Raw genomic sequence first — 25,595 nt, 5'->3', positions numbered from 1 at the left:
CAAGCTTTCAGGATAGCTATAGGATATTTTTTATACAGAACTCACTCTGATACAGTGTAAAGAAATGGAAAACAGAGAGAAAGGCAAATTGTATGATAACATGATGAGTATAATCTGTAGAATGATCAATAAGAATGAGTGAATGAGAATATGAATGATACAATGAGGGGGCCTGAAACCTTCATGTCTCAAGGACCAGGGCAGATATGAACAGTGTGGGAGTGTAGCGTACTCAGGACAAATCCCAAAATGAAGCAGCAACAGCTCACCAATGAAGATTATATCATAGTCCATATGAACATGGTATGGGTTTTGGGGACGGGAACAAGAGGGAATGGGAACAGGAACGTGCATAGGAATTAACATCCCGTGTCACCATGAGAGGGGTCTCTGACATGGGGACGGGATTTGGGATGGTACAAGGATGGATGGAACTAGGACAGGAAGCTAGGAAATGGACATCCCATGTTAATATGTCGTGGGCAGCAGTGGAGAGAGCAAAACAGCCAGTAAGATGTTTGAGGTGACTCCGGGAAGCAAAATGTATGGCAGCTCTACAAGCAGCAGATGCTGAGGAAGATGAACGCATCAGATGGCTGAACTCTTGGGAGAAAAATGCAGACTACTGGAGCACAAAAATGCAGCAGCAATGATGCCATTCACAGGCAGCAGGCAGGTAACTCTCCTACAAGGGGTGGCAACTGGCTGGGCAGCTCCAGGAAGGGCCAGGAAGCATCTGATCAATTATGCGATGATGGCAGCAGACTGGCAATGACAGCAACTGACTCTGTGGACCTCCTCCAGGCTGGGCAAGAACCTCCACAGGCATGAACACACAGCAGATGGGCTGGGCAGCAAGGGCGATGATCATAGGCTGGCAGCAGCCTTCTCCAGGGCATGGGGCAGATCGGGGAGTTAGGAGCTGACAGCTGAATGAATCAAAGATGGATTGGAACCCAGAAGCCTTTTATAGAGGATTTTTGAGCATTTGTCCTACTGTTGAAAATGAAGCCTTTTATTTTTGGAAACGCTTTTAATTGCTTTTTGGGGCTGTTTGAGGAATATCTCCAAATTTTGAGGAGTTTTCAAGAAACGATAGGAGTGAGCAACTGAAGTATGTCAGTGAAAGGAAATCAGCTTAGTGAAATCAAATTGGTTTCATACATGCAGGTAGTCCATAGAGCCCAAAACCTAATCCATGATATGAAGCGTGAGAAATTTGGTAATGAAGTATTAGGCCAAAAAGCTAAATATTCCATCCAAAACATGAATCCTGACAATGCCTTCAGAAAGAATTTTGTGAGAGCATATTGCCCAGAAGGAGATAATGATAATATTTTCACAAATCGAGTAAGACTATATAGCTGATGAGTGATATGTAGGGGAGGTGCAACTCCAAGCAAGTAAAGTTGTTACAGAGGTCAAAGCAAAGAATAAGGCAAATATATAGGTCAGAATGGGGATGGAAATCATGCATCTAAGTAGAAACTCAGAAGTAGCACAAAAGGCGAGTTCTTACTGGCTATAAAGATCAGAAGGAAAATGAGGACAGGCCCAATGCAGAACAGCAGGAAAACTGTGAAACAAGAGAAACAGTCAACTTAAAACTCTTGCAACTCACAAGTAAGCTTGACCTAAAGCAACCATTGTTGGCCAGCAAAACAATATGAAAGCAATCCAAGTGATCTGCATGGAGATAAAAGTTAAACTTTTGCCATCCAGGCAACGAGCCAGATTCCTACAACAAGTAATATCTGCTTTTTACACTTTATTATTTTTCAGCAATTCAAAAGTCTGAAGCTTCTGATAAAAATGTGAACTCCGCTGCCTAAAATGTTTCTCAACCCCCAGGCTGCATTGCTGCACAATCTGATTACCTGAAGGGGTTCAGGAACTAAATTTTGCACTGGGACATTTTCAAGCTCCAAATGTAAGCGTGATTCTCTTGCTAGTATTATAACCTGCACTGTACAAGATGAGGAAGTTAGTAAAACGTGGACGAGTAGTAAACTCCTACACTCCAGAGCACAAGAGAGTATACCTTTCGTGCAACATCCATCCCAGACAAATCATCACGAGGATCCGGCTCTGTGTAACCAGCAGCCTTTGCTTCCAGCACTATTTGACTAAAGGATTTATCACCAACAAAGTTGTTGAAAATAAAGCTCAATGTTCCACTGCATTACCAACACAACTTGTTTCACTTGCAACCTCTCTGAAAAGATGGGATTAAGATGCTTGATCGGACACTAGTACTTCACAAATATGATTACAAATTCACCAATAGGACTTGAACATAGACATCCACCGAAGGAAATTAAGCACATTGAAAATAAAGATACTAAAAATCAACTTCCATTAACAAGCATTATGCTTATTTCTCCAATGTATGTTAGAATGTAATTCTCTACAAAAAAAAGTCAGTTAGCTTCCTTTTGTCTGATGCATTCCAAAGTGCCACCTTTTGTCAAGTCTCAAGTCATTCATGAAAATAAAAATATTATTTCTGGCACCACCATATGAAATCCCTGCCTAAATAAGGAGGACAACAAGGACTAGGAGGACTAGGAGGAAGAGGGGGAGGACGAGGAGAGGAAGAAGAAGAATCACTGCTATGTATATTGTATAAGGGGCATATCCCTGGAGATGGTGCATTCAAGAAGAAAACCCAGAGGAAGCTTTACATAATGAAAAGAAGCCCAATACTTTTTCCAAAGGGTGAGCGGCCAAGGAAACCTAAGGAGGTGGTCTTCCAGCAATGAAGTCTACTACATTCCAGCTCAGCAGGTCAAAGGGAGGACCATCAGAATTGAAACCTTTAAAATAGCCTGTCCTGGCCAAAGCCATGTCTTGCAGCCACCAGACAAAAGCATGCATTTGCCATAGACCTTAAAAACAGAATATCTTTTCAACAAAACAAAAGGAAGATTGGGTTTGTGTACTTCAAACCTAAATATTCCTTCTATTCGATGAATTTTATCACCAGTTTCCAGAAGGTCTCTTAACGTGCTGATGATGGGAAGCCCTGCACCAACTGTCGCTTCATAGAAGTAATGTGTGTAGGACTGCCGTTGTAGAGCTTTTAAGCACAGGTACTTTACATATAACACCAAAACACACATGAGTGTACAACATAATAAGGCTAGTGGTTTATCACAAGGTAAGCATCAACATCCACATTACATAGCAAGATTTAACAAGATACCATTAAAAAACACCATAAGAAACATGCATACCGGAAAAAAATACCTGAGCCAGGGGCCCTGAGTTAGCTTTCTTGTTTGGAGTAATAACATGAATCCCCTGCCGGATCCATGAGTAATAATGCTTGGCTACATCAGCACTTGCTGTACAGTCAACAATAACTTTGTTGGGTATAGAATGATTGGACTGCAGGTGCTTTGTGAACTTTTCAATGTCAGCTGCTTCCCCCTTCTCCTTAAGTAGCTCCTTCCACTTTTCAAGATCAATGCCGCTACACATATAGCAAATACACAGAATCACTCTCAATCCATAATACATAGCTAGCTTTCTTTCAATCTTTAGATATTCTAAACTTCTTTTGAAAGCTCTACTGTTGCTGTTTACTTTCTACTTGTTAACACCCCACACTCACGAACCAGTATGTCCACATGCAGGCATGGCTCATCTATGCTGATGCAGACTGTTTACTGCAAAGCGAAAGAAGCAGAAAACGAGGCATCAAGAGGAAAAGCGCAAGGCGGAAAAAAGGAAAAGGCGCCCTATAAGAAAGTGGGCCCACCAGGAGTACAAGATGCAACCATGGAAGCCGCAAGAAGCCAAAAGTAAGAAGACGCACCTTTAAATATAAAGGCCCAGCCAAAACCTCTGTAAATGAGCGCCAGGCTCTCTCCTATGCAATTTTTAACGATGAACGGATGGTAGGACTAAGCTAGAAAGAAAAGACAATGGGAACAACGGCCTAGACCATGGCCGGTCATGTAAGAAAAAGGGGGTAAGGGAATGACCGCCCAAAAGGGATTTTAGGGTTTTGTATATAAAGTTCAAAAAAAAAATGAGAGCTTATTCTTTGGTGTGTGGCAAAGTGGACTCTTCTTCTTCTCTTCTTCTCTTCTCTTGCTTGCTTATGAGCGTTTGAGGGAGGGAGTGTGAGTGAGAGAGTGAGTGTGTGAGAGTGAAGAATCTTGGAGAAGAAGCCCTCCTCCTCCTCTCTTCTCTTCTTCTCTTCTCTTCTCTCATCTCACGCATGGCTATGGAGGATGGAGCTTGGAGGAAGAGGCTTGAGGATACTTGGGCTTGCATTACGAATCGTGGAGCTATCAAAGTGCTTAAGAGAGGAAGCAACTCAATCGAGTATCAAGGTAAGCTCACTACACTTGTAGAGAGGGATAGTGCGTCGGCTACGTGAGAGGTGGCCATTAGTGCTTGCTTGAAACGCTTAAATAATAAGTGATTCGTGGGTCTTGGCGGTTGAGCTTGAGCTCGCCTCCACATTTTGTTTCCGTTGTCGGATCAAGTATCGAAGTAAGGGTTTCACCCCCGAACCGGAGCTTAAGATAGATAGGAGGTTTTCGGTCTTTAATCCGTGCTACAAGTATTTTTGGTTTTTGATGGTTAGTTGGGTAGGAGAAATCATTTCAATACTTTGTTTTCGATTCTTGTTGCATTTAGAGTAGGTTAAGGTTAGGAGATCCGTTGGAAAAGCGTAGGGTTTGCTACTGTAAAACAGGCCAAACAGGGCACAAATCTCGGAAAAACGGAGAGGAGGAGTGCTGGAGGGGATTAAGGTCAACAAGAGAGGGGGCAAGAATGGCAAGAACCTTGTGAAACAGAGGTTAAATAGCCAGGAGACCAAGGGGGAGCTCATTTGAAACCTTGGTTGTTTGAAAGAGAGAGTGTGAGTAATTGAGCTCCATTGCATAGATCCGCTTCAATCGCATCACCGACAAGTTTGTTGTCCACTTCAGGTATACCCACACCTTATTCTTCATACATAGGTAGGATTCGGAGGTGCTAGGCTAGTGTGAAGGCCACAATCACTCGACACGGCGAATTTGTTGTCGACTCCAAAAAAATGCGTCGTGTTTGGCCCGTCTGAATTACCTCCAACTATGGGCTCAATCCCAAAATCGGCCCTCGGCCTCTACTTATATTCGGCCCTCAACCCACTTGACTTGGACACGTGGAAATTCGGCCCTCGACCCACTTGACTCGGACACTCACCATTCGACCCGTCTGAATCAAACACTCGGCCCAACTTGCGCTCAGCCCGTCCAAATCAGACACTCCGCCCAACTTGCACTCGGCCCGTCCGAATCAACCACTCAGCCCCTACAATTTGGACCTATTGGATTGAGTTTGATTTTTCCAAAAAATTTTGAAAATTGAACCAAATCACCTAAACACCGGCCATACGAGCATCCGAAGACCATACAAACACTTGAGACGCCTTTCTGGCGCAAGAAACAAAGGGATCAACAAGACACAAGCATAGCGGCGACACTAGTTGACCATCTAGCGATCCAGCCCGGCAGCAACATCAAGTGGAGTCGTAGAGCACTAACGAATCATGATTCAGCGGAGGGAATAGCACAAAACCCTATAAACCAACAGGGATGGCCAAAAACCGAGCGTACAAGCCCATCAAGCTACACGCGCGACGAGAGTGCTAGAGTCGTCTAAGCACTTGTTTTCTCACTCACTCTAATTTCCAGCCCTCAAAGTGCACTTGAAAAGAGCTAAAAGCTTAATTTCACACAGTGCACGAAAAAGAATACGCACACGCGAACAGAGTGAAGATAAGTTGAGGACTCGTTGTAATTAACAAGAAACTCACCCAGACTTAAGAACTTGAAGGAACCCACCAATAAGAGAAGACCCAAAGACATAGAAGGGTGATCGAATCCCCAAATGTAGGCCCAAGAGAAGACCACAGCTAAAAAGCCGGACACAACAAGGACAAGCGCGATCGTGGAAGTGGATCTACCCGGCCTTATCAACTTGATCGACAACTTGGTAGAGCATAAAGCTTTGGACATGGAAGAGGGCAGCTCAGGCTGCAGAAGTAACAAAGAGCTAGACCTAGGCGATTTTCCGAAGGTCGTCCAGCAGTTAGTGCACAAGTACAATATTCAAACCCAGCTAGAACACTGCGGTAGACCTATAGAGGACGTCATAGCAAACCTCGAGAAAGAGAGAAAGCTGGTTCACAGGGCTCTGCAAGGCCTAGTTGTGTACAACCAAGACCAGTAAACTAGGAGCTTGAGCCACAGTTTGGAAATGTGAGAGATCCAGAGAGTGCTAGCTCTAGCAGGTAGAAATCAACCGGATAGTGAGAATATTAGAGAGAGACCTCACACTTAGCGAGCTTCTGACGAAGCAACTGCTAGATAACACGGCAACAGAAAAAAGTGTTGCAACATTAGCAGCATCATTGCTAGAAGGGTTAGGGGTTAACCAAGGCTCTAAGAGCCAATCAAAAATCCCTGCGGTGGCGAAGCAGCTGGACAAATACCAAGCAAATGACGATCTGTACGGCTTTGTGGAACAAATCGAGCAGGTTTGCGAGGCCAATGGCCTTACCGATCCTATTCAACGCTCCCAAGCTTTCGAATTGTGCTTAGATAACAAGAGCCGGACTTAGTACACGAGTTTGGATGCTACAAAGCGTGCCGATTTCAATGGTTTTAAAAATCTCTTCATCAAGAGATTTTTCGAACCTGGGTGCTCTGACAACCTGCTAGTGCAACTCATGAACGTCAAGCAGCAAAGAGAATCCCAATGGGCGAGAGACTGACCGAAAGTGCCGTATCCACGGTATTCATCAACGGAATACAAAGTGAAGAGCTCTACAAAGCCTTGGCCGGCAACTCAAGCTTACAAAGAGACGCATTGGCAAGGGTCTTTGAGGAAGCTATTAGAGTGGATGACCAGCTCAAGGAAAAAAGCTCCAGGTGCTCGAATCGAGAAGAGTCCAGTACCAGGAGTTCTGAGAGCCCGCCTCAACACTGAGTGAGAGAGCAGGCCTAAGCACGTAGGACAAAGGGAAGGGCACTAACTCAGGACACGAGCTAGTAGAGATTCGGATGGACATGAGGTACTCTCCGATCTTAGCACTTCCCTTTTTAGATGTCTGTGGGGCCGACGTTTCTTCCTCTGCGTCAATGACTTTCCTTCCAACCGGCAATGTTGTGGCACTTTCAGTTCGGAGGGTGACCTTAGCGTCTGGTATTTTCTTCCTTCGTCTCCGGCTCTTCTTTTCAACAGAGGTTGCATCAAGGTTCCTAGGCCTTGGCAATGATATGCCGGCCTGCTTCATCTACGCGCAGGTCATGACATGCAATGGGATAGATGTGGCCTCTCAATCAAGTGTCTTGACACCGAACAATCCCAATGGAACTGATGGCTCATTTGTCGAATTAGAGAATGGCCTTCGCTTAGGAAAATCAACAAAGAGATGAGTGATTCAGGTTAGCCTTATCTCTATTTGTTTGCTTCCTCTTGAGGCAGCGCAAAGAAATGTGTCCTAGATGACCGCAAGTCCAACACACGATTGGCTCTTCGGTCTGTGCCCCTAGGCCTCTGCCTCTCCCCCTACCAATGCCATCATAGGTACTAGTCGATAATCCATAAGGATTGGGTTGCCTTTCTCATCGTACGACAGGTATGGGCTTACATAAGGCTCGTCCACATAGTGGACTGCAGTATCACTCAGTGGGTGGGTTACGTAGGGTCTAGGTGGTCTAGGGATACCTGTAGGATTTATTTCCATCCTAGGGATGGGTGGCTTAGCATCGTTAGGTGCCGAGAGAGCCAGTGAGGCTCCCCTTTCAAGGAAGTTCAGTAGCCTGTTCTCAAGGTAGGGTTGACCGTAAGGCTGCAGGTACGGGAGTCTCCGAGGTAGTCTACCACGCATGGCGTTATGGCCAAACCTACCACAATTAGCGCAAGGTCGTGACCTAGGGTCTTGGAACTCGGCTGGCAAGTGATTCTCGCCACAATGCACGCATTGGACATGTGGACGCATTGGTCGTCTCATCATCTCATGTAGTTTGGTCTCAAAGCCATCAAGAAGGTGAAGCAGTGGAAGAAGGAGGCCCAAGAGCACCTAAAGGACGTTGAGCCCATACTAAAAGAGGAAATCGATTATCTCTCAAGCATAAGCACGTCAATCTCGCTTCCACGACCAAAATCACGGGAGGCAATGATACCACAAGCAGGGCCGCCTAAACAAAGTCTAAATGCTCCAGCCCAGCAAACCAGTCAAGACCATTGGCCAAGAACCACAAATTTAGAAGAGGGGCAAGTAACTAGCAATCTTCTCAATACACTGGTGGTGACCACCCTTGTAACTCTAAGATTAGGCGACCTACTTAGGCAGCATCCAACGCTATGGCTAGAGCTGAAACAGTGGGTTGAAGAACCAAATGAGCCAATTACCACAGACATGCCTAAGCACGACGTAAAAACTCAAATACTGAGTCTGGCGCTACACTCCATGCCTAAATCCTTGCACATCAATGCTTTTTGGGAAGGTACGGAAATGCATGCAGTCTTGTCAATCCTAGCTTTGGGGAATGTCACAAGAAAGAGGATCATAGACACAAGGGCAGAAGTGAGTGTGCTAAGCCATGCAGTACTCCAAACTTGGAGAACCCACCAGTCGAGACGGCTAGATTCAACATCACGTTGGCTAACAGGATAAAGGTGAAACCGTTCAGAGTGTTGAAGAATTGGCCAGTGAAGATCGTATGAATCCAATTCTCTGTTGACTTTATAGTCATGAAGGGAGTGGACTACGACATCCTGCTAGGCCCTGACCCCGGATGCGATGCGCAACATGAGAGTCGTAGAGGACTGGGGCAACGGTCTTATCTTCTTGGGCAATCGAACGGAGGTCGTAAGAGTAAAGATGGACACATAAAAGACGATCCTTATCAACCTGGATACCATCTCCACCATGTTGAAGGGCCACAAACAGACTAGGGGATCCTATAGGGCCCTTACTAAGTATATCCCATGCCCTGAGAACGAGTGAGACTGGATGCATGTTCTTGCTACCATCCACCTACCGTTCTCAAACATTAAGGAGTACGTACAAGCTATCAAGGCAACTGGCAAGCTTAAGGACACTCCTTCAGTGCTAGTCTGCATGATGACTGAAAGCCTACGTGGAAGACCCAACCCTGTTGCATTCCAAGTCCCGAATAATAGACTAGAGCTCCTGGAGATCCTAGGGTACTTGACCAACAAGTTGGCTGGCAATCTAGCAACAACGAATCTTAAGCCACTCTAAGACCTCTAGACGAGCCTGAATGGCGATGGTCCAAAGTGCACGAATTCAACTTGAAGTACAATTGGACTTTAATCCTCGACCAACAAGAAGAGAAATGTCAAAACTTGGAGAACGATGAGCAACTGGACAAGGACAGCTCGGATGACGAATATGAGGACTGTTGTTCCTTCAATGATGAGAGCGAAAGGAAAATTGATACCATAGGATACGACACTGGGGGATGTATAATCAAACAAATACGAATAGACTCCAGACCATGCAAGCAGAGTGTCCTTAGAGTAAAGAAAGGAGTCAAACAAAAGGACTACGATCGAACTTAGTTAAAGCACACAGATACGATCGACTACAAGCAGGCACGTCTAGCCCAACCAAGCGATGCACCACTACTACGAAAAGACTCACCTTCTAAGCTACGACCACCAGGAGAAAGCCCCTCTTCTAGCGAAGATGGCGAGTTCAATTCTAAATCAGAAGTCAACTCAGATAGTGATCCTGAAATGCCTCAACCTCCCAAGACTAGACGCACCAAGGGGGACCTACCCATCCACCTAAGATGCCGACGGTTAAGGGAGAAACGATGGAAGCTACCTAAAGAAATACAGACAAAAGAACAGCGAAAACCACAAGACCTATCAAAACAATTCATGAAGTTCAAAAAAGGAGATAGAGTGGTGATCTTACTAAGAGGCACATGATAGGGCAAGCAAGCGTACCAACTGAGGAACCCGCCAAGGTCAAAGAGGTCAATTTAGCCAGGAAAGGAGAGACCCCACGACTTGTCTTCATAGCCAATGACTTGGCAAAGCAAGATAAAGCACGTCTCGTTACTCTCTTGTGGGAGAGTATATAGATGTCTTTGCTTGGTCCCTAGAAAAGCTCCAAGGGGCAGGCCCGAGTGTGGTAACCCACAACATACCCATGACACCTAGCACAACGCCAATCAAGCAGTGACCATATCCCATGAATCCAAAGCACGCCCATGCTGTCAAGGAAGAAATCGACAAGCTAATGAGAGCAGGATTCATCTACGAAATTGAACACACGGACTGGGTTTCCCCCATAGTCATTGTATTAAAGAAAAATGAAAAGATTAGAGTGTGTGTCAATTACAAGGTAAACGCAGCTACAAAGAGAGATAACTACCCACTATCGTACACCGAGCATATGCTCAAGAGAGTGACTGGCAAAGAGGCCTACAGTTTCCTAGACGGCTTCTCTAGATACAATTAGGTGTGAGTACATCCTAACAATAGACATAAAATCGCATTCGCCACGGAATGGGACATCTTTGCTCACATAGTCATGCTTTTTGAGTTAACTAACACACCAGCCACCTTCCAACGACTGATGTGTACAATATTTAAAGACATGCTGAGGAAGAAGTTAGAGGTCTTTGTAGACGACTTGTGTGTTCTACTTGGCGAGAACACTTAGACTCCGAGCAATCTTTAAACAATGTCGACTATACCGTCTCTCCTGAAACCCCTTGTGCCAGTTTTGGGTGAAACATGGATGTATCCTAGGACACATGGTGTCAAAGAATGGCGTCGCCACAGATTTCTCAAAGATCAAGGTCATTATCGACCTTCCACCCCAAATTGATTTCAAGGGTGTTTAATGCTTCTTGGGACAGATAAGGTATTATCAACGATTCGCGTTGAACTATGCATTGATTATTAGACCTCTATACAAGCTGCTGATCATATTCGAATGGACTGAGGAATGCCAACGCGCGTATGAGGAGCTAAAAAAGACTCTGACCACAACACTAATTCTACGAGCCCCAGATTGGACACTCACGTTTCATGTGCACATTGGCACTTCGACATTCACCGTAGGAGCTGTGTTGTGCCAACCTAGTGAACAAAACCTAGATTACCCAATGAGCTTTACAACTCACTGAGACTGAAATGAATTACTCGACAACGAAGAGGGAGGGCTTGGCCATGGTGTTTGTCGTAAAGAAATTTTGACATTATCTTTTGGCTATGCCTTTTACTTTCTTTGTTGACCATCATGCTTTGTTGTATCTTGTTAACAAACCATGCGCTACAGGACGCATTGCTAGATGGCTTCCTCAGCTTTTGGAGTTTGACTTCTCCGTGGTGGTGCATAAAGGGAAGCAGCATTACATGGTTGACCATCTGTCTCATATCCCCATGGAAGAAGCGGCTGGACAAGGCATTGTGGATGAGCTGCCAGACACGCATTTATTCTGCTTATCCAACGAAAAAGATTTGTTTAGAGCTCGCATGACGCCGTATTGGGCAGATGACATAGTTCAAGTGCTTGAACAAAGGCTACCAAAATGACTGATAGAAAAAGCTCAACTCAGGCGACTCATCTTGAAGATCCAACCCTATCAGTTGATAACTGACCAACTTTACAAGCTGGGGCAAGACGGATTACTGTGCAGATGCGTCTGTGGGCATGAGATACATGCATACTAATAGAGGCACATGACGGAATCGCAGGAGGACATTTCAGCGGAGACGCGACAGCTCACAAAATGCTGCAGTCCCAGCTGTGATGGCCTACCCTCTTCTCAGATGCAACACGATTTGTGAAGCAATCTGAGGAGTGCCAAAGGACTAAAGTTCCGATTCGTAAGGATCACGTGGAGTTAACCCCAATTATCACATGACAAACCTTTGAGAAGTGTAAGAATGTACAAAATGCCGAAGGGTGGAGCAATGAAGTGTCGGAGAGTGACATCCGAAGACAAATCCCAAGTGTTGTGACCACGAGTCGGAGTGACGGAAAGATGTGGGCAAAGCAGTAAAACACAGCAATAGAATGCTGCAGTAATACGGGGCATTAAAACGTAGTAGTAGAACACTACAATAGAGGAGCAACCGAGGTGATGGCAGCAGTCGTGAAGGTTGGACCGCCACATGGTGGGAGCATAATGGCTGAGATCTGCACACGAGTGAGAAACCTACATAGAAGAGATAAGGCTGAATGGTGGGCAGCCTATCTATTTATAGATGTTGAAGGGTGCCCCAAAAATTAGGGTTTTGGGGGACCATTGAAACTCTCTCGAACCACGCACCAAATTTGCATTTCTCATTAATTAAGTGTCAGCTGCAATGCATGTTTTAGCTCAATGAGAGCTGGGGGCGGGGGGCGGGGCGGGGAGCGGGGCGGGGCGGGGAGCGGGCATGAAATATAAGATAACAGGGATGAATGTGGCAATGCCCACAATTCCCTTTCAAAGAACTTTCTAAGCCGATTGTCCTACCAAAGTTCTAGAAATTAGTTTTCAATTGCACTTGATGAGGAATAATTGTTGAGGTTGTACGGAGTTCATCCAATAAGCATGAGATTATCTTTTAGGCTTATTCTGAGGTAGCCACAATGTTGATGCACTTTCTTACTCAGTACAAACGTTTCTATTTGACAATTAAAGATCGGAGCAGATTTCTTTATTTTTCCACTGTTTTTGGTTGGATTATGTACAGAGATTCCTTCACAAGTCACATTGTGGACCTTCCTCTTTGCCCTTACACTATAAAAGATGTACTGTCTTTACCAAAGTTGGAAGTGGCAAACATTTGTTGTCCTACAAAGAACAACACACACTACTGAAGTTGAGTAAGGTTTGAAATCTGAATTAGATGGAATTCAAACAGCTCAAAAAACCCATTCTTCTGAATCTGCCATTTTGTATATGGAGAGAGATCTTACCTATTGTCTAAAGCCATTTTTTTTGATCCCAAAATTCCCATTACCCGTAGATCAATCTTGCGCTCTTCTTTCAATGTTGCTGCCTGCAAAGCCAAACGGGGTAAAACTTTTTTACTTTCAAAGTAAAATGTGGCTAATTGGACTATTCAGAAGAAAACATAGTGAAGAACAAGCAAGGGGAGCTTAAACTAAAGAGACTGTGATCCAAAACAGAACATGAAAACGTGGTTAGAAAGACTACATAAGGGGCGTCAATAATGTTCCTCATACCTGCTCCTTCAACTGCTCTAAAAGTGTACCACCAATCAAGCCTGGCCCTACAATGCCAACAGATATAGTTGTTTTTGAAAGATAGAATCTTGAATGAACTGCCTTCAAAGCCTTCACAGAGTCATCTCGACTGATGACAATGGTTACATTATACTCAGAGCAACCCTGAGCAATAGCTCTCACATTTATGTTGGCCTGAAATATTACAAACGTAGGATGATGAACTGCACAAGCTGCTAGCAAGAAAATTCAATTTTAAAAGTTTTACATTTTCTTGGAGCTTCAACGATTTTGAGATGTCTTGATATTCATGAATGTCACTACATTGACTTATAAAAATTACTTTCTAGAAGCCATAAGCTCCAATATAAGAATTCAAACAAAAACACCATACCTTAGCAAGTGCATTGAAAAGAGTAGCACTAACTCCCGGTGTACTTGCCATGCGCTGACCCACTGCAGCCAGTATACTACAATTTGGAACAACCTCTACCTAAGCCAGTAAAATCACTTTTTAATGACCTAGAACTACTCGCACAGGTGCTCTAACTTTGATGTAGTAAAGAACTAATATGTTAATACAGGCAATTAGCTCATTACTCGAGAAAGCCGCCCAACTTCCAGAGCTCTCTGGAATTTCGTCTCCAAGGCTTTTGCAACTGCCTTCACTTCTGTCTCAGGAACAGCAAAACAAACGGAATGCTCACTGCTTGCCTACATTCACATCAATCACACTTCAGACTCAACATTATATGTTGAGCTAATGGGGGTCCAAAAAATGAGAGAAACCTGTGAGATCATGACAACATTTGCTCCTGCCTCTTTGACAGCTCCAAAAATATCACTCGCAGTTCCAGGAACACCAGCCATGCCAGTTCTGTAAAGTTAGATAGTTTCAGTTGTTCTTTATTCATCCTAAAAACCTTTTAAAAACAAGTTCACATAACCTAATAGCTTATCAATAGTTACTCTATTAATTACCCTTCAACATTAACAAGTGCCACGTTATCAATCGTAGCAAAACCTTTCACAGCAGTGTATCCTGTTTGCTGCAGCTCAAGCTGGGACTCTTCAGGTTCTGGAATGGGATAACGCCAAATCTTTGTACCAGGAGCTGAAAGATTGAACACATTTCGAATGGTAATAGGAATATTGTAATGCATGACTGGAATGATTGTTCGAGGATGAAGCACATTTGCACCAAAGTAAGACTGCAGAAGTAACAAGCAATAATGATTGGAAGACCAAAAGAAAAATGACAAACAATAAGGTCTAAAGCATGAAACAAGGGCAATAGACATTTTGTACAGTTGAAGCAAGAACTAACCATTTCCCAAGCTTCTTGATAAGACAGAGCACTAAGAATGACGGCTTCATCGACTGCAAAAGAAGTGAGAATTTCAAATATGGCTACAACTAAGCGAACAGGCATGCCTAGAATTTCCATACAGGCCACCACAATTGAAGGCAAGTGCATACATATGAAGATCAAAAAGAACAAGCAATCTAGGTCGTGATAAGTAACGAAAAACATGTGATGCTGCAAAAACATAAATCAAAGTGGATAATGTGTACCTTTCCTAGGATCTGCACTATACACACCATCAACATCAGTCCATATTGTGACTTGTCCAGCTCTAAACAGAGCACCAAAAATAGCTGCAGAGAAATCACTGCCATCTCTTTTAAGAGTGGTTGGAACATTGTTTGGAGTGCTTGCAATGAACCCTGTTGCAACAATAGTGTCCGCTGGATTGCTAGCATACCATGCATGAAGTCTCTCTTCTGAGGTGGCAAAATCAGGATCTACCTGATTTGTAGAGGTTGGATTGACTACGAGGACTTCTCTTGCATCCATCCAGACACAGCTCAGACCCCTCTGCAATGCAGAAAAAGTGTTATCAGCAGACACAGATTACCAACTCTTTCAATCATAAAGGCCATTCAAGCTACCTACCTTCCGCACAGTGGCAGCAAGGAGCTGAGCCGACCACAACTCACCATGTCCAACAATAAAGTCAGAAAATGACTCAGTGCAATGTCCAGCTGATAAGCCAGTGAAAACACAGTAAGCTACCAAAAGCACATATGAAACCTCCAAAGAAGAAGAGACTCACAAGTTATGAGGCATCAGACAACAGCACTTCACACTCCACATTGGTCATGCATGCAAACTAATGGGTTTGTCAATCTCACAAATCAAATACTTTCATAAGGACACCACTACCTTTTCAAAAGCTAAATCACAACAGGAAGTACATCAAATAAATATGATAATGTTGCATACCAATAAAAATTGCACGTAAGATAGCCCGGAGGTTTTGCATATCTCCCTGGAGGTTGTTCATAAAATTATCAAGGTCTGGACCTTCAGTCAGAAGTTTCAATGCTGTCTCCTTATGCTTTTCAAATATTTGGTTGAGGTCAGCTTCGTATGACTCATCTTTCCGCTGAGCTTTGTCAAGCAGGGCATACATTTTATCTGTGACTTTTGACATGGCTGAGACAATTATAATCTTCTGAAGTGCCACATCATTAACAATAATACCCGCAACATCCCATATCCGCTCCCATGTGCCTACACAAGTTCCTCCAAACTTGTGCACTGACCAAGAATCACCTTTTGCAAGGACTGTCCCCTTTCTGGTTTTCTCCTGAGTGACAATATCTGTAGAAACAAGCCTAAGAAGATCAACCACCTGGTGCTAGACATCTTGATCATCCAAATTACAAAGGAAAAGAAATATCATCAACCTGCAAGAGCAGCATGACATTTGACAGTGAAAGGCTTCCTCCAACCATCACGAGTTTGCAACCTGTGCATCCATTCAAAGTCATATTAGCAATGCTACAGGCTTTATGCAATCTTAATGAATATTCAGATTCCTCCAAAAAAAAGGGGGTCAACTTTTGTGAAAGTAACAACAAAACCAACTCATGGAAAAAGCATAGTAGTGTTGGCTATGTTCTCCAAGGGACAATGAAGCATTCAGGGTGGCTTTTGCTTTGGAGTGACTTCTTCATTATCTATGCTTTTAAGCCATTCAAGCATATACCCTCGTAGTAGTTGGCCATCTCTTGCTTGTCACAAATGGACTTACTTTTAATTGATCAGAATGGCCCCTCCTCCTTGGTCTCAATCATCCTAAAATAGTCAAATAGTATCTATTACCTCAGGAGTCCTGGAACGTAGATTCAACAAATAACGCACATTGTAAAGAGACTTGGGGACATATCTGGAAATAGACAATGAGGAGATAATGCATTTAGATCATCAAGAGACTGAAGGACATATCCAGAAATGCATATGGCTGGTAACCCATGGAGGACTGCCTATATCCAGCCTAGGCAACAGAAGGGGGGGCGGGGGGCGGGGCGGCGCAGTTTTAAGAATTTAATGTTCACTACTTCCTGCTTTGCCACATGTGGGGTTACAAAATATGGGTACCTATTGTAAGGGCCACTACAGGTATAGCATCCCAAAGATCAGCCTTGCATTGAGTCAATGAACGACAATAGGAGCTCTCTCCAGTTTCCATTATTGTCCAATTTTTGACCAAGATGTTTTTGGCTATGTACATCACTCTAGGTCACCAAGCCCTGTGTGCCTATGTTTGGGCAGTCTGTCATTATGGCAACTCTTAAGTCGCACTGTTATTTCATTTCAGCCGGCCATCTTTCTACTCCTCACTCCTTAGTGCCCATCACACCTCATGTACAGGTGAGGCAGGAAGGAATAAAAAAAGAGATATATTAACTTCTCTAAAGAGGCCAAAATGGCCTAGACCCAAACAATGAGCATAAATGCTAGTGTTGTCTCATCAATGAGAACAATGAGGGGAGATCAGGGGAAACAGGCTAGGCAGGGCATGGGCGCACTGTATGTTTGGGGGTTGCAGCCACTGTGTGTGTGTGTGTGTGTGTGGTGGGATGCATGCAATGTATTCAGCCAACACTTTGGCTGGTCAGTCGACCACTTCCAAGCACCTTCTTCTTCGGATCCTATGACGCCCTATCATTCTCCATCATTGGAGGCTCTAAGAAGGCATTATGGAGGAGGTAGACACACCTTCACCTTTACCATCTTCTTCTACTCATTTTGGTGATCTTACAGATCAAGAGTTTGAGGAGTACTTGCGCATCATGTACATTTCAATTTACACTCCTCTAACAAGTGCTACTACTCTATTTGGACCAATTCATGAGACTAGCCATCTCTCTGATCTTGGAGGGACCATGACATTCAGCGCGTCTAGCAATCCATCTCCTCCATCACAACCAAGCCTTGTGTTTGTTCAACCCTTTTGAGTCGTATGAGCCAAAACCCTCCTCTGTTTCAGTTTTTGGCATGCAAGATCCGAACGGTTTTCAGTATGTTAACTTTAATAGAGGAGGCTCTCAAAGCAGATATCCTTCATCAGGTATATCTCTACCATCTGTTTCATTTGAGCAAGTAAACAACACTTCTCAACTCCCTTCCATCCCACCACTCTATTTGGACCAATTCATGAGACTAGCCATCTCTCTGATCTTGGAGGGACCATGACATTCAATGCGTCTAGCAATCCATCTCCTCCATCACAACCAAGCCTTGTGTTTGTTCAACCCTTTTGAGTTGTATGAGCCAAAACCCTCCTCTGTTTCAGTTTTTGGCATGCAGGATCCGAACGGTTTTCAGTATGTTAACTTTAATAGAGGAGGCTCTCGAAGCAGATACCCTTCATCAGGTATATCTCTACCATCTGTTTCATTTGAGCAAGTAAACAACACATCTCAACTCCCTTCCATCCCACCACTATCTTCTCCACATTCTAATCTACTCACATCTTCATTCCAAGATCTTGGATTACATTCCACTTCCACTCAAAGCACACTAGGGATTGGATCTTCCATCTCTGCTCCCAACACTTTCTCTTTCTCCATCCCACCATCTACCTACTCTCCATTCACTCAACCTCTTGGTGCATTGTTAGGGGGAATGCCACCCTTTAACATTGTACCTTCCACCTACATCCACTTTACCCCATCCTTTCACTCTGGGACGGCTATGATGGGCATTCCCCTCACTACCCTTGAACACTCACAAACCCCCCACATGACCTTTTAGACGCAAGGATATCCATTCTTTGCTTATGGACTGTCGTCACACATCCTTGGGTCACTCTTACACAGGGATTTCCATCCTCTAACCCACGTGTCCCTATCCCTCCACCTTGGGCTCCACAAGCGATTACCATACCCATACCCAGTCCACTCTTGCCCACATTTGGATCTGCTATGAATACTTATCATATACATAGTAGGCACTTTGGGATTACTTTCCAAGCTCCGCTCTACCCTCCCTATTCACCCTACCCCCATTACACACCTTCTCCATCTCCTAGCACTACCACTCTTGTTGCAACGGTCAAGAATGTCTTCACGGATAAGACACACTTTGATGGGTCGAATTTCACCAATTGATTGAACTTCATGTAACAAGTGCTTGAATCTCAAGGACTTCAGGACCTTATCGTTGGTACCAAAGCCTATGTCGGCTCACCCTGATCACATCTGTCAATGCAAAACCCGCAATGCCACAACCAATGTTGAGTTAATGCAAGGGTTGCTTCCTGAATTCCACTCTTAGTTACAACATTTTTCCCTCGCGTCTAAGCATTGGAGTCATCTCATTGACTCGCTCTGCAGCATGAGATCACGCTTGACATATCAATCTCAATTTTAAGCTTAAAGAGTTTTCCATTAGGGAAGGGGATGATCTGAAAATCAAGTTGACCGAGTATAGGCATTTACTAGCTGAGTTTGCCACTACTGGCTCCCCGAAGTCAAATGACGATCAAGTTACGTTCTTCTTGAACAAATTGCCCAATAAATACTTTTATTTTATCCAGCACATTATCTCACTACCTAGATTACTGACCTTCTACGAGTTTGTGTCAGTTCTTGTGTTATGCAAGGCTACATGATCAAGTCCACAAAAAGTCCTCCACACATCTATTCAGAGGCACGAGGATTGATTCTCTCTTCTTTGGGCAGGAGAGGCCACCAATGGCAAGAACTCGCTAGATGCAAAGGCAAGCCAAAACAAGAGTGATACCACTTTCTTTGACAGAATCAAAGAAACACGACTCCTTTGGCAACAAAACAAGAGTGATACCACTTTCTTCGACAGAATCAAAGAAACACGACTCCTTTGGCAACAAATTCCTAAGAAAAATGGGTTTTGCACACACTGTTAGAGGTTAGACCATGTGGATGAGGAGTGTCGTACCAAGGCCCAAGGTCTTCCTCCTAGAAAACCACTGCACACTGCTACGACTGCCTCCACTTCAGCTAGCCAATTTGGTGGGGCTGCACTTCCAACTACTACACCATCTGCCCCAGTGGCTCCTAGACATGTGGCATGTAAAGAATACTCTTAAAGGATTGGCTGATTAGTCAGCTATTGCACTTTCCGCATCCATCCCTAGGGCATGCACCTTCTAGTATCCCTTCCCAACCTCACCGTATGCGATGGTAGCCACACACTTAGCCTTTTCCTTTTTAAACTTTCGTTGCATACTAGCATACTCATTGCATTGTACTTAGCTTTGCTTTCTTTTATTTTCAATTTCGTTTTTTATAGCATCTCACTATTCACCTCTATGCTTGCAAATTCTCCTCTTTCGCAAGGTTTTGTATTTCAATGTAGGGCTCACATGCAGGTTTGCACCAGTCCTTCCTGAGCTGGAGACAAGAAATGCGCGCCGCTCCTTTTATGGTTCCATCTACTTGGAGTTTTGCTCTTCTACCAACATGGAGGCTTCCCCTTCCACAACAAATCGTGCAGCATCTCTCTTGATGCTATCATGGAGGTGACTTCTATCCTTACTCTTCCAATGGGGATACTTTATCATTTTCATTCACATGGTTCTCGGCACCACATGAAGACTGACATCCTCAGGCTCCTCTTCCTTCTTCGGTATCGACATCCAGGTTGAGGGGGTCCCCACCCTTCTTGGTATTCTACAGATTTCGACACTTCTCTTCAATATCCGCCTTCCCCCTTGTTGTACCTGCCCCTATGCATCACATGATTTTATCATCTTTGTACTAGGGCACTTGGCCAAGTGGCCCCACGAAGAACACTGTCCAAGTGGCACCTATTGCATAAGCATTCTTCAACATGTAGCATACTATGCATCCCATTGTACAAAGCACCACTAGAAGTATCCTAAGTTGTTTCCCCCACCAAATTACACCACTATCCTTCTTCCCATGATACTTCATCACCCTTTCCCTCGCCACCAATATCCTTGACTGGTTAGGTAAGCTTGTATTGTTTTGTGATGTGTTGTATATACCAATCCTACTCCCATCTTCTAGGTCACTATTACTCAATTGACCACTATCCCTAAAAACAACTTTCCACCAAAAAAGAAAACAAACAAACAAACAAACCAAAAATTCAATGTAGTTTCATCTGCCTTTGTAGAGCTTGGTAGGCCATTGGGTAACTGATGAGTAGCCTTTGTCTGATGCCCTGTCTTCTCTAGGGTGACTACTTGGACTCCCTTGGTAAGATAATCATCGCCTCTATAGTCTTGATAGGCCACTAGGCAGCCAACATGCACCCTTTTTCCGATGCCCTGGCTACTTTGGGGTGGGACGCCTTGGGGTAAACATTGCATGCCTTTCCTTTTGGGCTTAGTTTCAGGCCTGAGAGAGGGTAATGAGCTAAAACATGCTTTACACTTGATAAGCATCTTTAACAGTCCCAAAACATGTTTAATTAATGAAAAACACAAATTTGGTACACAATTCGAGTGAGTTTTTGTGGTCCCCCAAAACCCTAATTTTTAAAGGCACCCTTCAACATCTATAGATAGACAAGCTGCCCACCATTTAACCTCATTCTTTTGTGCAGGTTTCTCACTCTACTGTGCAAACTTCAACCATCAACCACCTACCATCTACTGTCCAACCATCATCGACTGTAGCCCATCACTATCCAACCCTGGGCAACCTATTTTCAACCATCCCCTTACTGTTTGGAGATCTCCAATTGCTGCGTCATCATAGTACCTAATCAGCCTACATTTTCAATATCTAGTGCCAAGTGACAGGTTGACGTCATCTCTCCCACTAGGCGACTGTTGCAATACATTAATTTTTATTTCCAGCATGCCATCTACATCACCAAATACCTCTCTTGTTGTTCCCTCAATTTTCTCACACTCTAGCAATCAGCGTTTGGTGTTTCTAGCACTCCAACTAGTAGTCACTGCACTTGGGAACCAACTCTGGTGGACATCACTCTAAAACCGCATTGCTCTACCCTTGGGCATTCTGTACACTCTTACATTCATTTACAGCATTCATTCACTTCAGATTTTCTTCTCTCTATGTTTGTCTCTATATTTGAGGTTTGAGTTTTTGTATTTTGCATTTAGGGTTTGAGTTTTGCTTGTCTCTATCTAAGTATTTGTGTTTCAGTCTTGGTCCTATATGTGTTTCCTCAGTGCAAACCCTAGCATATCTTTACACGTACAGCATGCTACATTATCAAAACAACTGCATTTTGGTGTCGTAGCTGTCACATTCATCTCCCAGACTGATTTTCACTATTATGCTACCTTTTTGTCACTAATCTAGATCCACAATGCTCCATTTGTTGTGCTGGCAAACATATTCAAAGGCTGTATGCTACATTTCAAGGTCCATTAAAGTATGATATTCTCCAACTCATACTCTCTACCCAGGTCCTAGAGACATTGGAGTTCGAGACACAATATTTCACCTTGTATAGCATGTTTGTATTGCATTGAGTATCGTATGTATTCAATATTCATTCATTATCTTCTTCAATGTTTCTAAGTTACCTACCCCTAACTGTGTTCCTTATCAATGATTCAAATATCGTACAATTGCATTATCTGTAGACGAGTATTTCTTTGCATGGTATCAGAGCTAGGTACTCAAAGAAAAAACCTATGCTTTTGATCAAAAAACTTGTCATCAAAAATAGGTTCATAAAGAGAAGATGATTTCGAATACTTTCACACCGCTTTAGTCTCTTGAAACCTCCATGCAAGGACCCAAGCAGAAGTGGGCCTCACAACTTGCTTCGCAAGAATCTAACATAGAAAGAGAGATATCAGACTACCACGGAGCCCACATACCATATGAGATTACACAAGCTAAATACGATCTTATCCTTATGTATCACGCTCAATAACTATTGTAAGGTAAACCTTTATTATCTCTTTTACATTCAGTGCACACATCTACTAATTTTGCAGGAAGGATAGACACCCCATGTGGGACAAGCCATTCCACTAAAGAAACCATCATGGAGTACAAGCCTCTATTCTCAACCCCTCCATTCACTCCCGTATCAAGTGCACCCATTTACACTTTATCTTATCTTGTCCCTACTTTGCAAGATTTTGATGGTGCTCGAGAGAAAGAAAGTGTTGTGCAATTGAGTCACAATAGTGTGAGTCCAAAGAGGATCATTGTCTACATGTAAACACAAGAAGAGGTGCTTATAAGACAAAATTTGTAAATCCCTCTGAAGTTTTTTTTTTTTTAACTTATCCTTTAAGTTTTCCCTCTCAAGATCATAGGTAAAACATCTCATTCCTCTTTTCCATCTTCATCCACATTTCAATTTCAAAGATTCAATTGAGAAAATCAATTTAATGATTTCACTCACACATCATCATCACCACAATGGCATTTCCCACCTACTTCTTCCCCTACCTTACCATTCACACCATTCACCTTTTCTATGCATACACCACCAATGATATCTCACATCACAGCCAGGGGTTTTTTAGATATAGACACATCCTTTAGGACCTTTTTTTTTTCCTCGGTATTGCAAATACATCTATGGAGGAGGCTCAACCTTCATCTTATACTCTTTCAAGCTTTACGTATGATGAGACACCCTCCCAAGCTTTCTAAAGTGTGGATCAATTGGTACTACAATTGGCCCAAATGGCTTTACCTCGTGGACCATCGCATTACGTTCATATGTCTAAGCCTATAGTTAGACAAGGCTATAGAGTCTCAGTGCATCCTCAGATAGTAACTTTTTTACCAATCAACCTATTCATGCCTATCCATCTCATTCTACTTACTACCCACCCCACCCCTCTTATCTGACACCTCACAGTTCCTCCTCATCAACCAAACATGCAATTACTGACAAGACTCGTTTTAATGGGCAAACTACACTACTTGGTCAAACATAATGAGGTGCGTCCTCGATTCATAAAGCTTCTGGAACCCCAACCAAACCCTCGCCTTGTTCCATACGAGGTTATCCATTCTTGAAAGGCCAAAAACACCTCTGCCATTGTTAAGTTGATACAAGGATTACTCCCAAAGTTTCATTTACAACCACAGCATTTTGACCTTGCATTGGAGCAATTGGAACAATTGACTAACCAATATGTAGCTTGGGAAAGGACCCATTGTATAAATCTCGACCATGCGCTCCAAGAGTTTATGATCATAGACTTAGATGACCTTAAGTTGGCTGAATATCAGCAATAACTCGCTAAGATCTCCACCACATGGGCTCCCAAGTCCCCTAACGACCAAATCACATTGTTTCTTAACAAGATTCCAAAGAAACGCTTCAATTTCATTCAACAAATTGATTTAATAGCTGACTATGCCCATGTTCTATGAGTTTGAGTGTAAGCTACTACATCACACTCTGCCATTCAATCAGTTCTGTAGCATACTATATCACACTCCACCATTCAATCAGTTCCATAGCATGTCCTCCTTACTATTATCGCTCCATCACCATAGTGACAATCATATTTATCAAATGCCGAGCCTAATTCAACTACAATGCCACCAATATCAATCAAGTATTGTCGTTTTTATTGCTGTTGCTTGTACAGAACTATGTCAATTCCCGGTGCCCGAGCAAAGTAGTTGGTTTCGCAGTACCTTATCGTATCAAAGTAAAGTTCAATTCCTCATCAAATACTAAAAGCAAGCTTATTGCAAGTGGTTAGATTCTTATCGCCATCGAAACTTGGTTGAGAGCGCAAAACACAGACGTCGAGCTTAAGTAGAACTGTTTACCTGTAAAAAAGGAAGTGCGTGCCCTGTTCCACAGAGACCGCTCGTAAAGCTGTCATCAAGAGGACAACAAGAAGTTGAATTACAGCACGGAACTACTCCTTTTCTACGATAAAACCCTAATGATTGAGAAGATTGCACAGAAAGCATGCATGAAACGAGAGAGTGCTGCTACAAGGCTCACAAATGCAATGCAGATGAAGATGACCTAATCCGAAAAGAGTATTTGATCCGAAGGAAGGAGTCGTACCTTTACTGATCGCCGGGCATGTCTGCAAGCGAGAGAACTTGCACGTGTGATGCTCCAAGAGCAGCCGGTCGGGCGTGAGAAGAAGAGAGGAGGAAGAAGAAGAAGAAGACGCCACAGCCACCGAGGCCCTCATCGCTAGAGCGGAGGCACTCTCTCTTCTAGAGGGGATGGCGAGTGCCAATCCTAGAACTGGCGAAATAGGCTAAGAGGGAGCGAATCGCGGGTGATAATGATGAGAACATAATGATGGCCATTGTCAAAACAATGGGATGGGATGGATGATGATGATAATGGCACATAGGATCTCTTCAAGTCGAACTAGGAGGTGTTCTTATGAACAAACAAGAAGTTCCCGACGGTTTTGCGGTTGCCAGTTTTCGCTATAGATCACAAGAGTTAGAATTGCCAAACCCTCGTGGAACCTAGCTTTGGGGCTCGCTATGCCACTTGAAGTTTGTTGTTGATGAACAATGATGACCCACTTTCTTCACAACGGATGCCTAAATTTAGCAACGTGTGACCATTAGAGTTGTGGGACCCATGGTTAGACATCATTTCACAACATCAATGTTTGGACTCTTTTTTCCCGATGTTGTACCTTGTCTGGTTTGATTTGTGGTGTGGTTTATAAATGTTGGTTCGAAGATGATTTGTTTTGCATGGTACTTTGAAAGTGTTTTTGTAGTGTTACTTGTTATCATTTTGTTTCAAGTCAATGTCAAAATCCCCTATAAATATGAATGATCTTTGTGTGCCATTGTTGTGCAATGTGTTATCTATACTATTAGTTAACGAGAGCTGGGGGGCGGGTGCCACGTGGCAGCCCCCACCTCCCCACAAGAAAAAAAAGAGAACACGTGGGCGGGTGCCCCGCGTCCAGCACCCGCCCCCGCCCGCAAAAATCGTGCCTTTGTTTATGGTTCAAGACAATGAGGGTATTTGAACATGTGGAAGTTAGTATATGAGCAGCATGTTGATTCGATTTGTGTTAATATTGAATGTTGTTGTTAATAGTCCTTTGTT

The 25,595-nt window shown here is 43.5% G+C and overlaps 1 protein-coding gene across 2 annotated transcripts in view; it reads right to left on the bottom strand.

The window, feature by feature from the left end:
- The window catches only part of LOC148038024 (bifunctional aspartokinase/homoserine dehydrogenase 1, chloroplastic-like), a 31,185-nt gene extending 6,359 nt beyond the window's left edge, over positions 1-24,826 (bottom strand). The window contains exons 1-17 of one of the 2 annotated variants that reach the window (XR_015688869.1): positions 24,573-24,826; positions 24,326-24,374; positions 15,989-16,050; positions 15,522-15,902; positions 15,192-15,280; positions 14,810-15,113; positions 14,562-14,614; positions 14,216-14,445; positions 14,024-14,111; positions 13,835-13,948; positions 13,629-13,727; positions 13,235-13,429; positions 12,965-13,047; positions 3,250-3,475; positions 2,950-3,095; positions 2,042-2,177; positions 1,878-1,966 (exon numbers count right to left, since the gene is read on the bottom strand). Coding sequence is in view for 1 of the 2 variants with exons in the window: in XM_087668074.1 (XP_087524200.1) it covers positions 1,878-1,961; positions 2,042-2,177; positions 2,950-3,095; positions 3,250-3,475; positions 12,965-13,047; positions 13,235-13,429; positions 13,629-13,727; positions 13,835-13,948; positions 14,024-14,111; positions 14,216-14,445; positions 14,562-14,614; positions 14,810-15,113; positions 15,192-15,280; positions 15,522-15,902; positions 15,989-16,050; positions 24,326-24,374; positions 24,573-24,705 (2,472 nt within the window). In the remaining variant the exon portion in view is untranslated. The remainder of the gene's footprint in view (positions 1-1,877; positions 1,967-2,041; positions 2,178-2,949; positions 3,096-3,249; positions 3,476-12,964; positions 13,048-13,234; positions 13,430-13,628; positions 13,728-13,834; positions 13,949-14,023; positions 14,112-14,215; positions 14,446-14,561; positions 14,615-14,809; positions 15,114-15,191; positions 15,281-15,521; positions 15,903-15,988; positions 16,051-24,325; positions 24,375-24,572) is intronic. The other variant, XM_087668074.1, reaches the window with a different exon arrangement.
- Between the last annotated feature and the right edge of the window lie 769 nt (positions 24,827-25,595).

This window comes from Lygodium microphyllum, chromosome 3 (genome assembly GCF_053477565.2).
Source record: "Lygodium microphyllum isolate KBCC chromosome 3, Lygodium_microphyllum_v1.1.10, whole genome shotgun sequence".
Classification (NCBI taxonomy): domain Eukaryota; kingdom Viridiplantae; phylum Streptophyta; class Polypodiopsida; order Schizaeales; family Lygodiaceae; genus Lygodium; species Lygodium microphyllum.
Note: the sequence above shows the minus strand (reverse complement) of the source record. Positions and strands in the feature narration are given on the sequence as shown.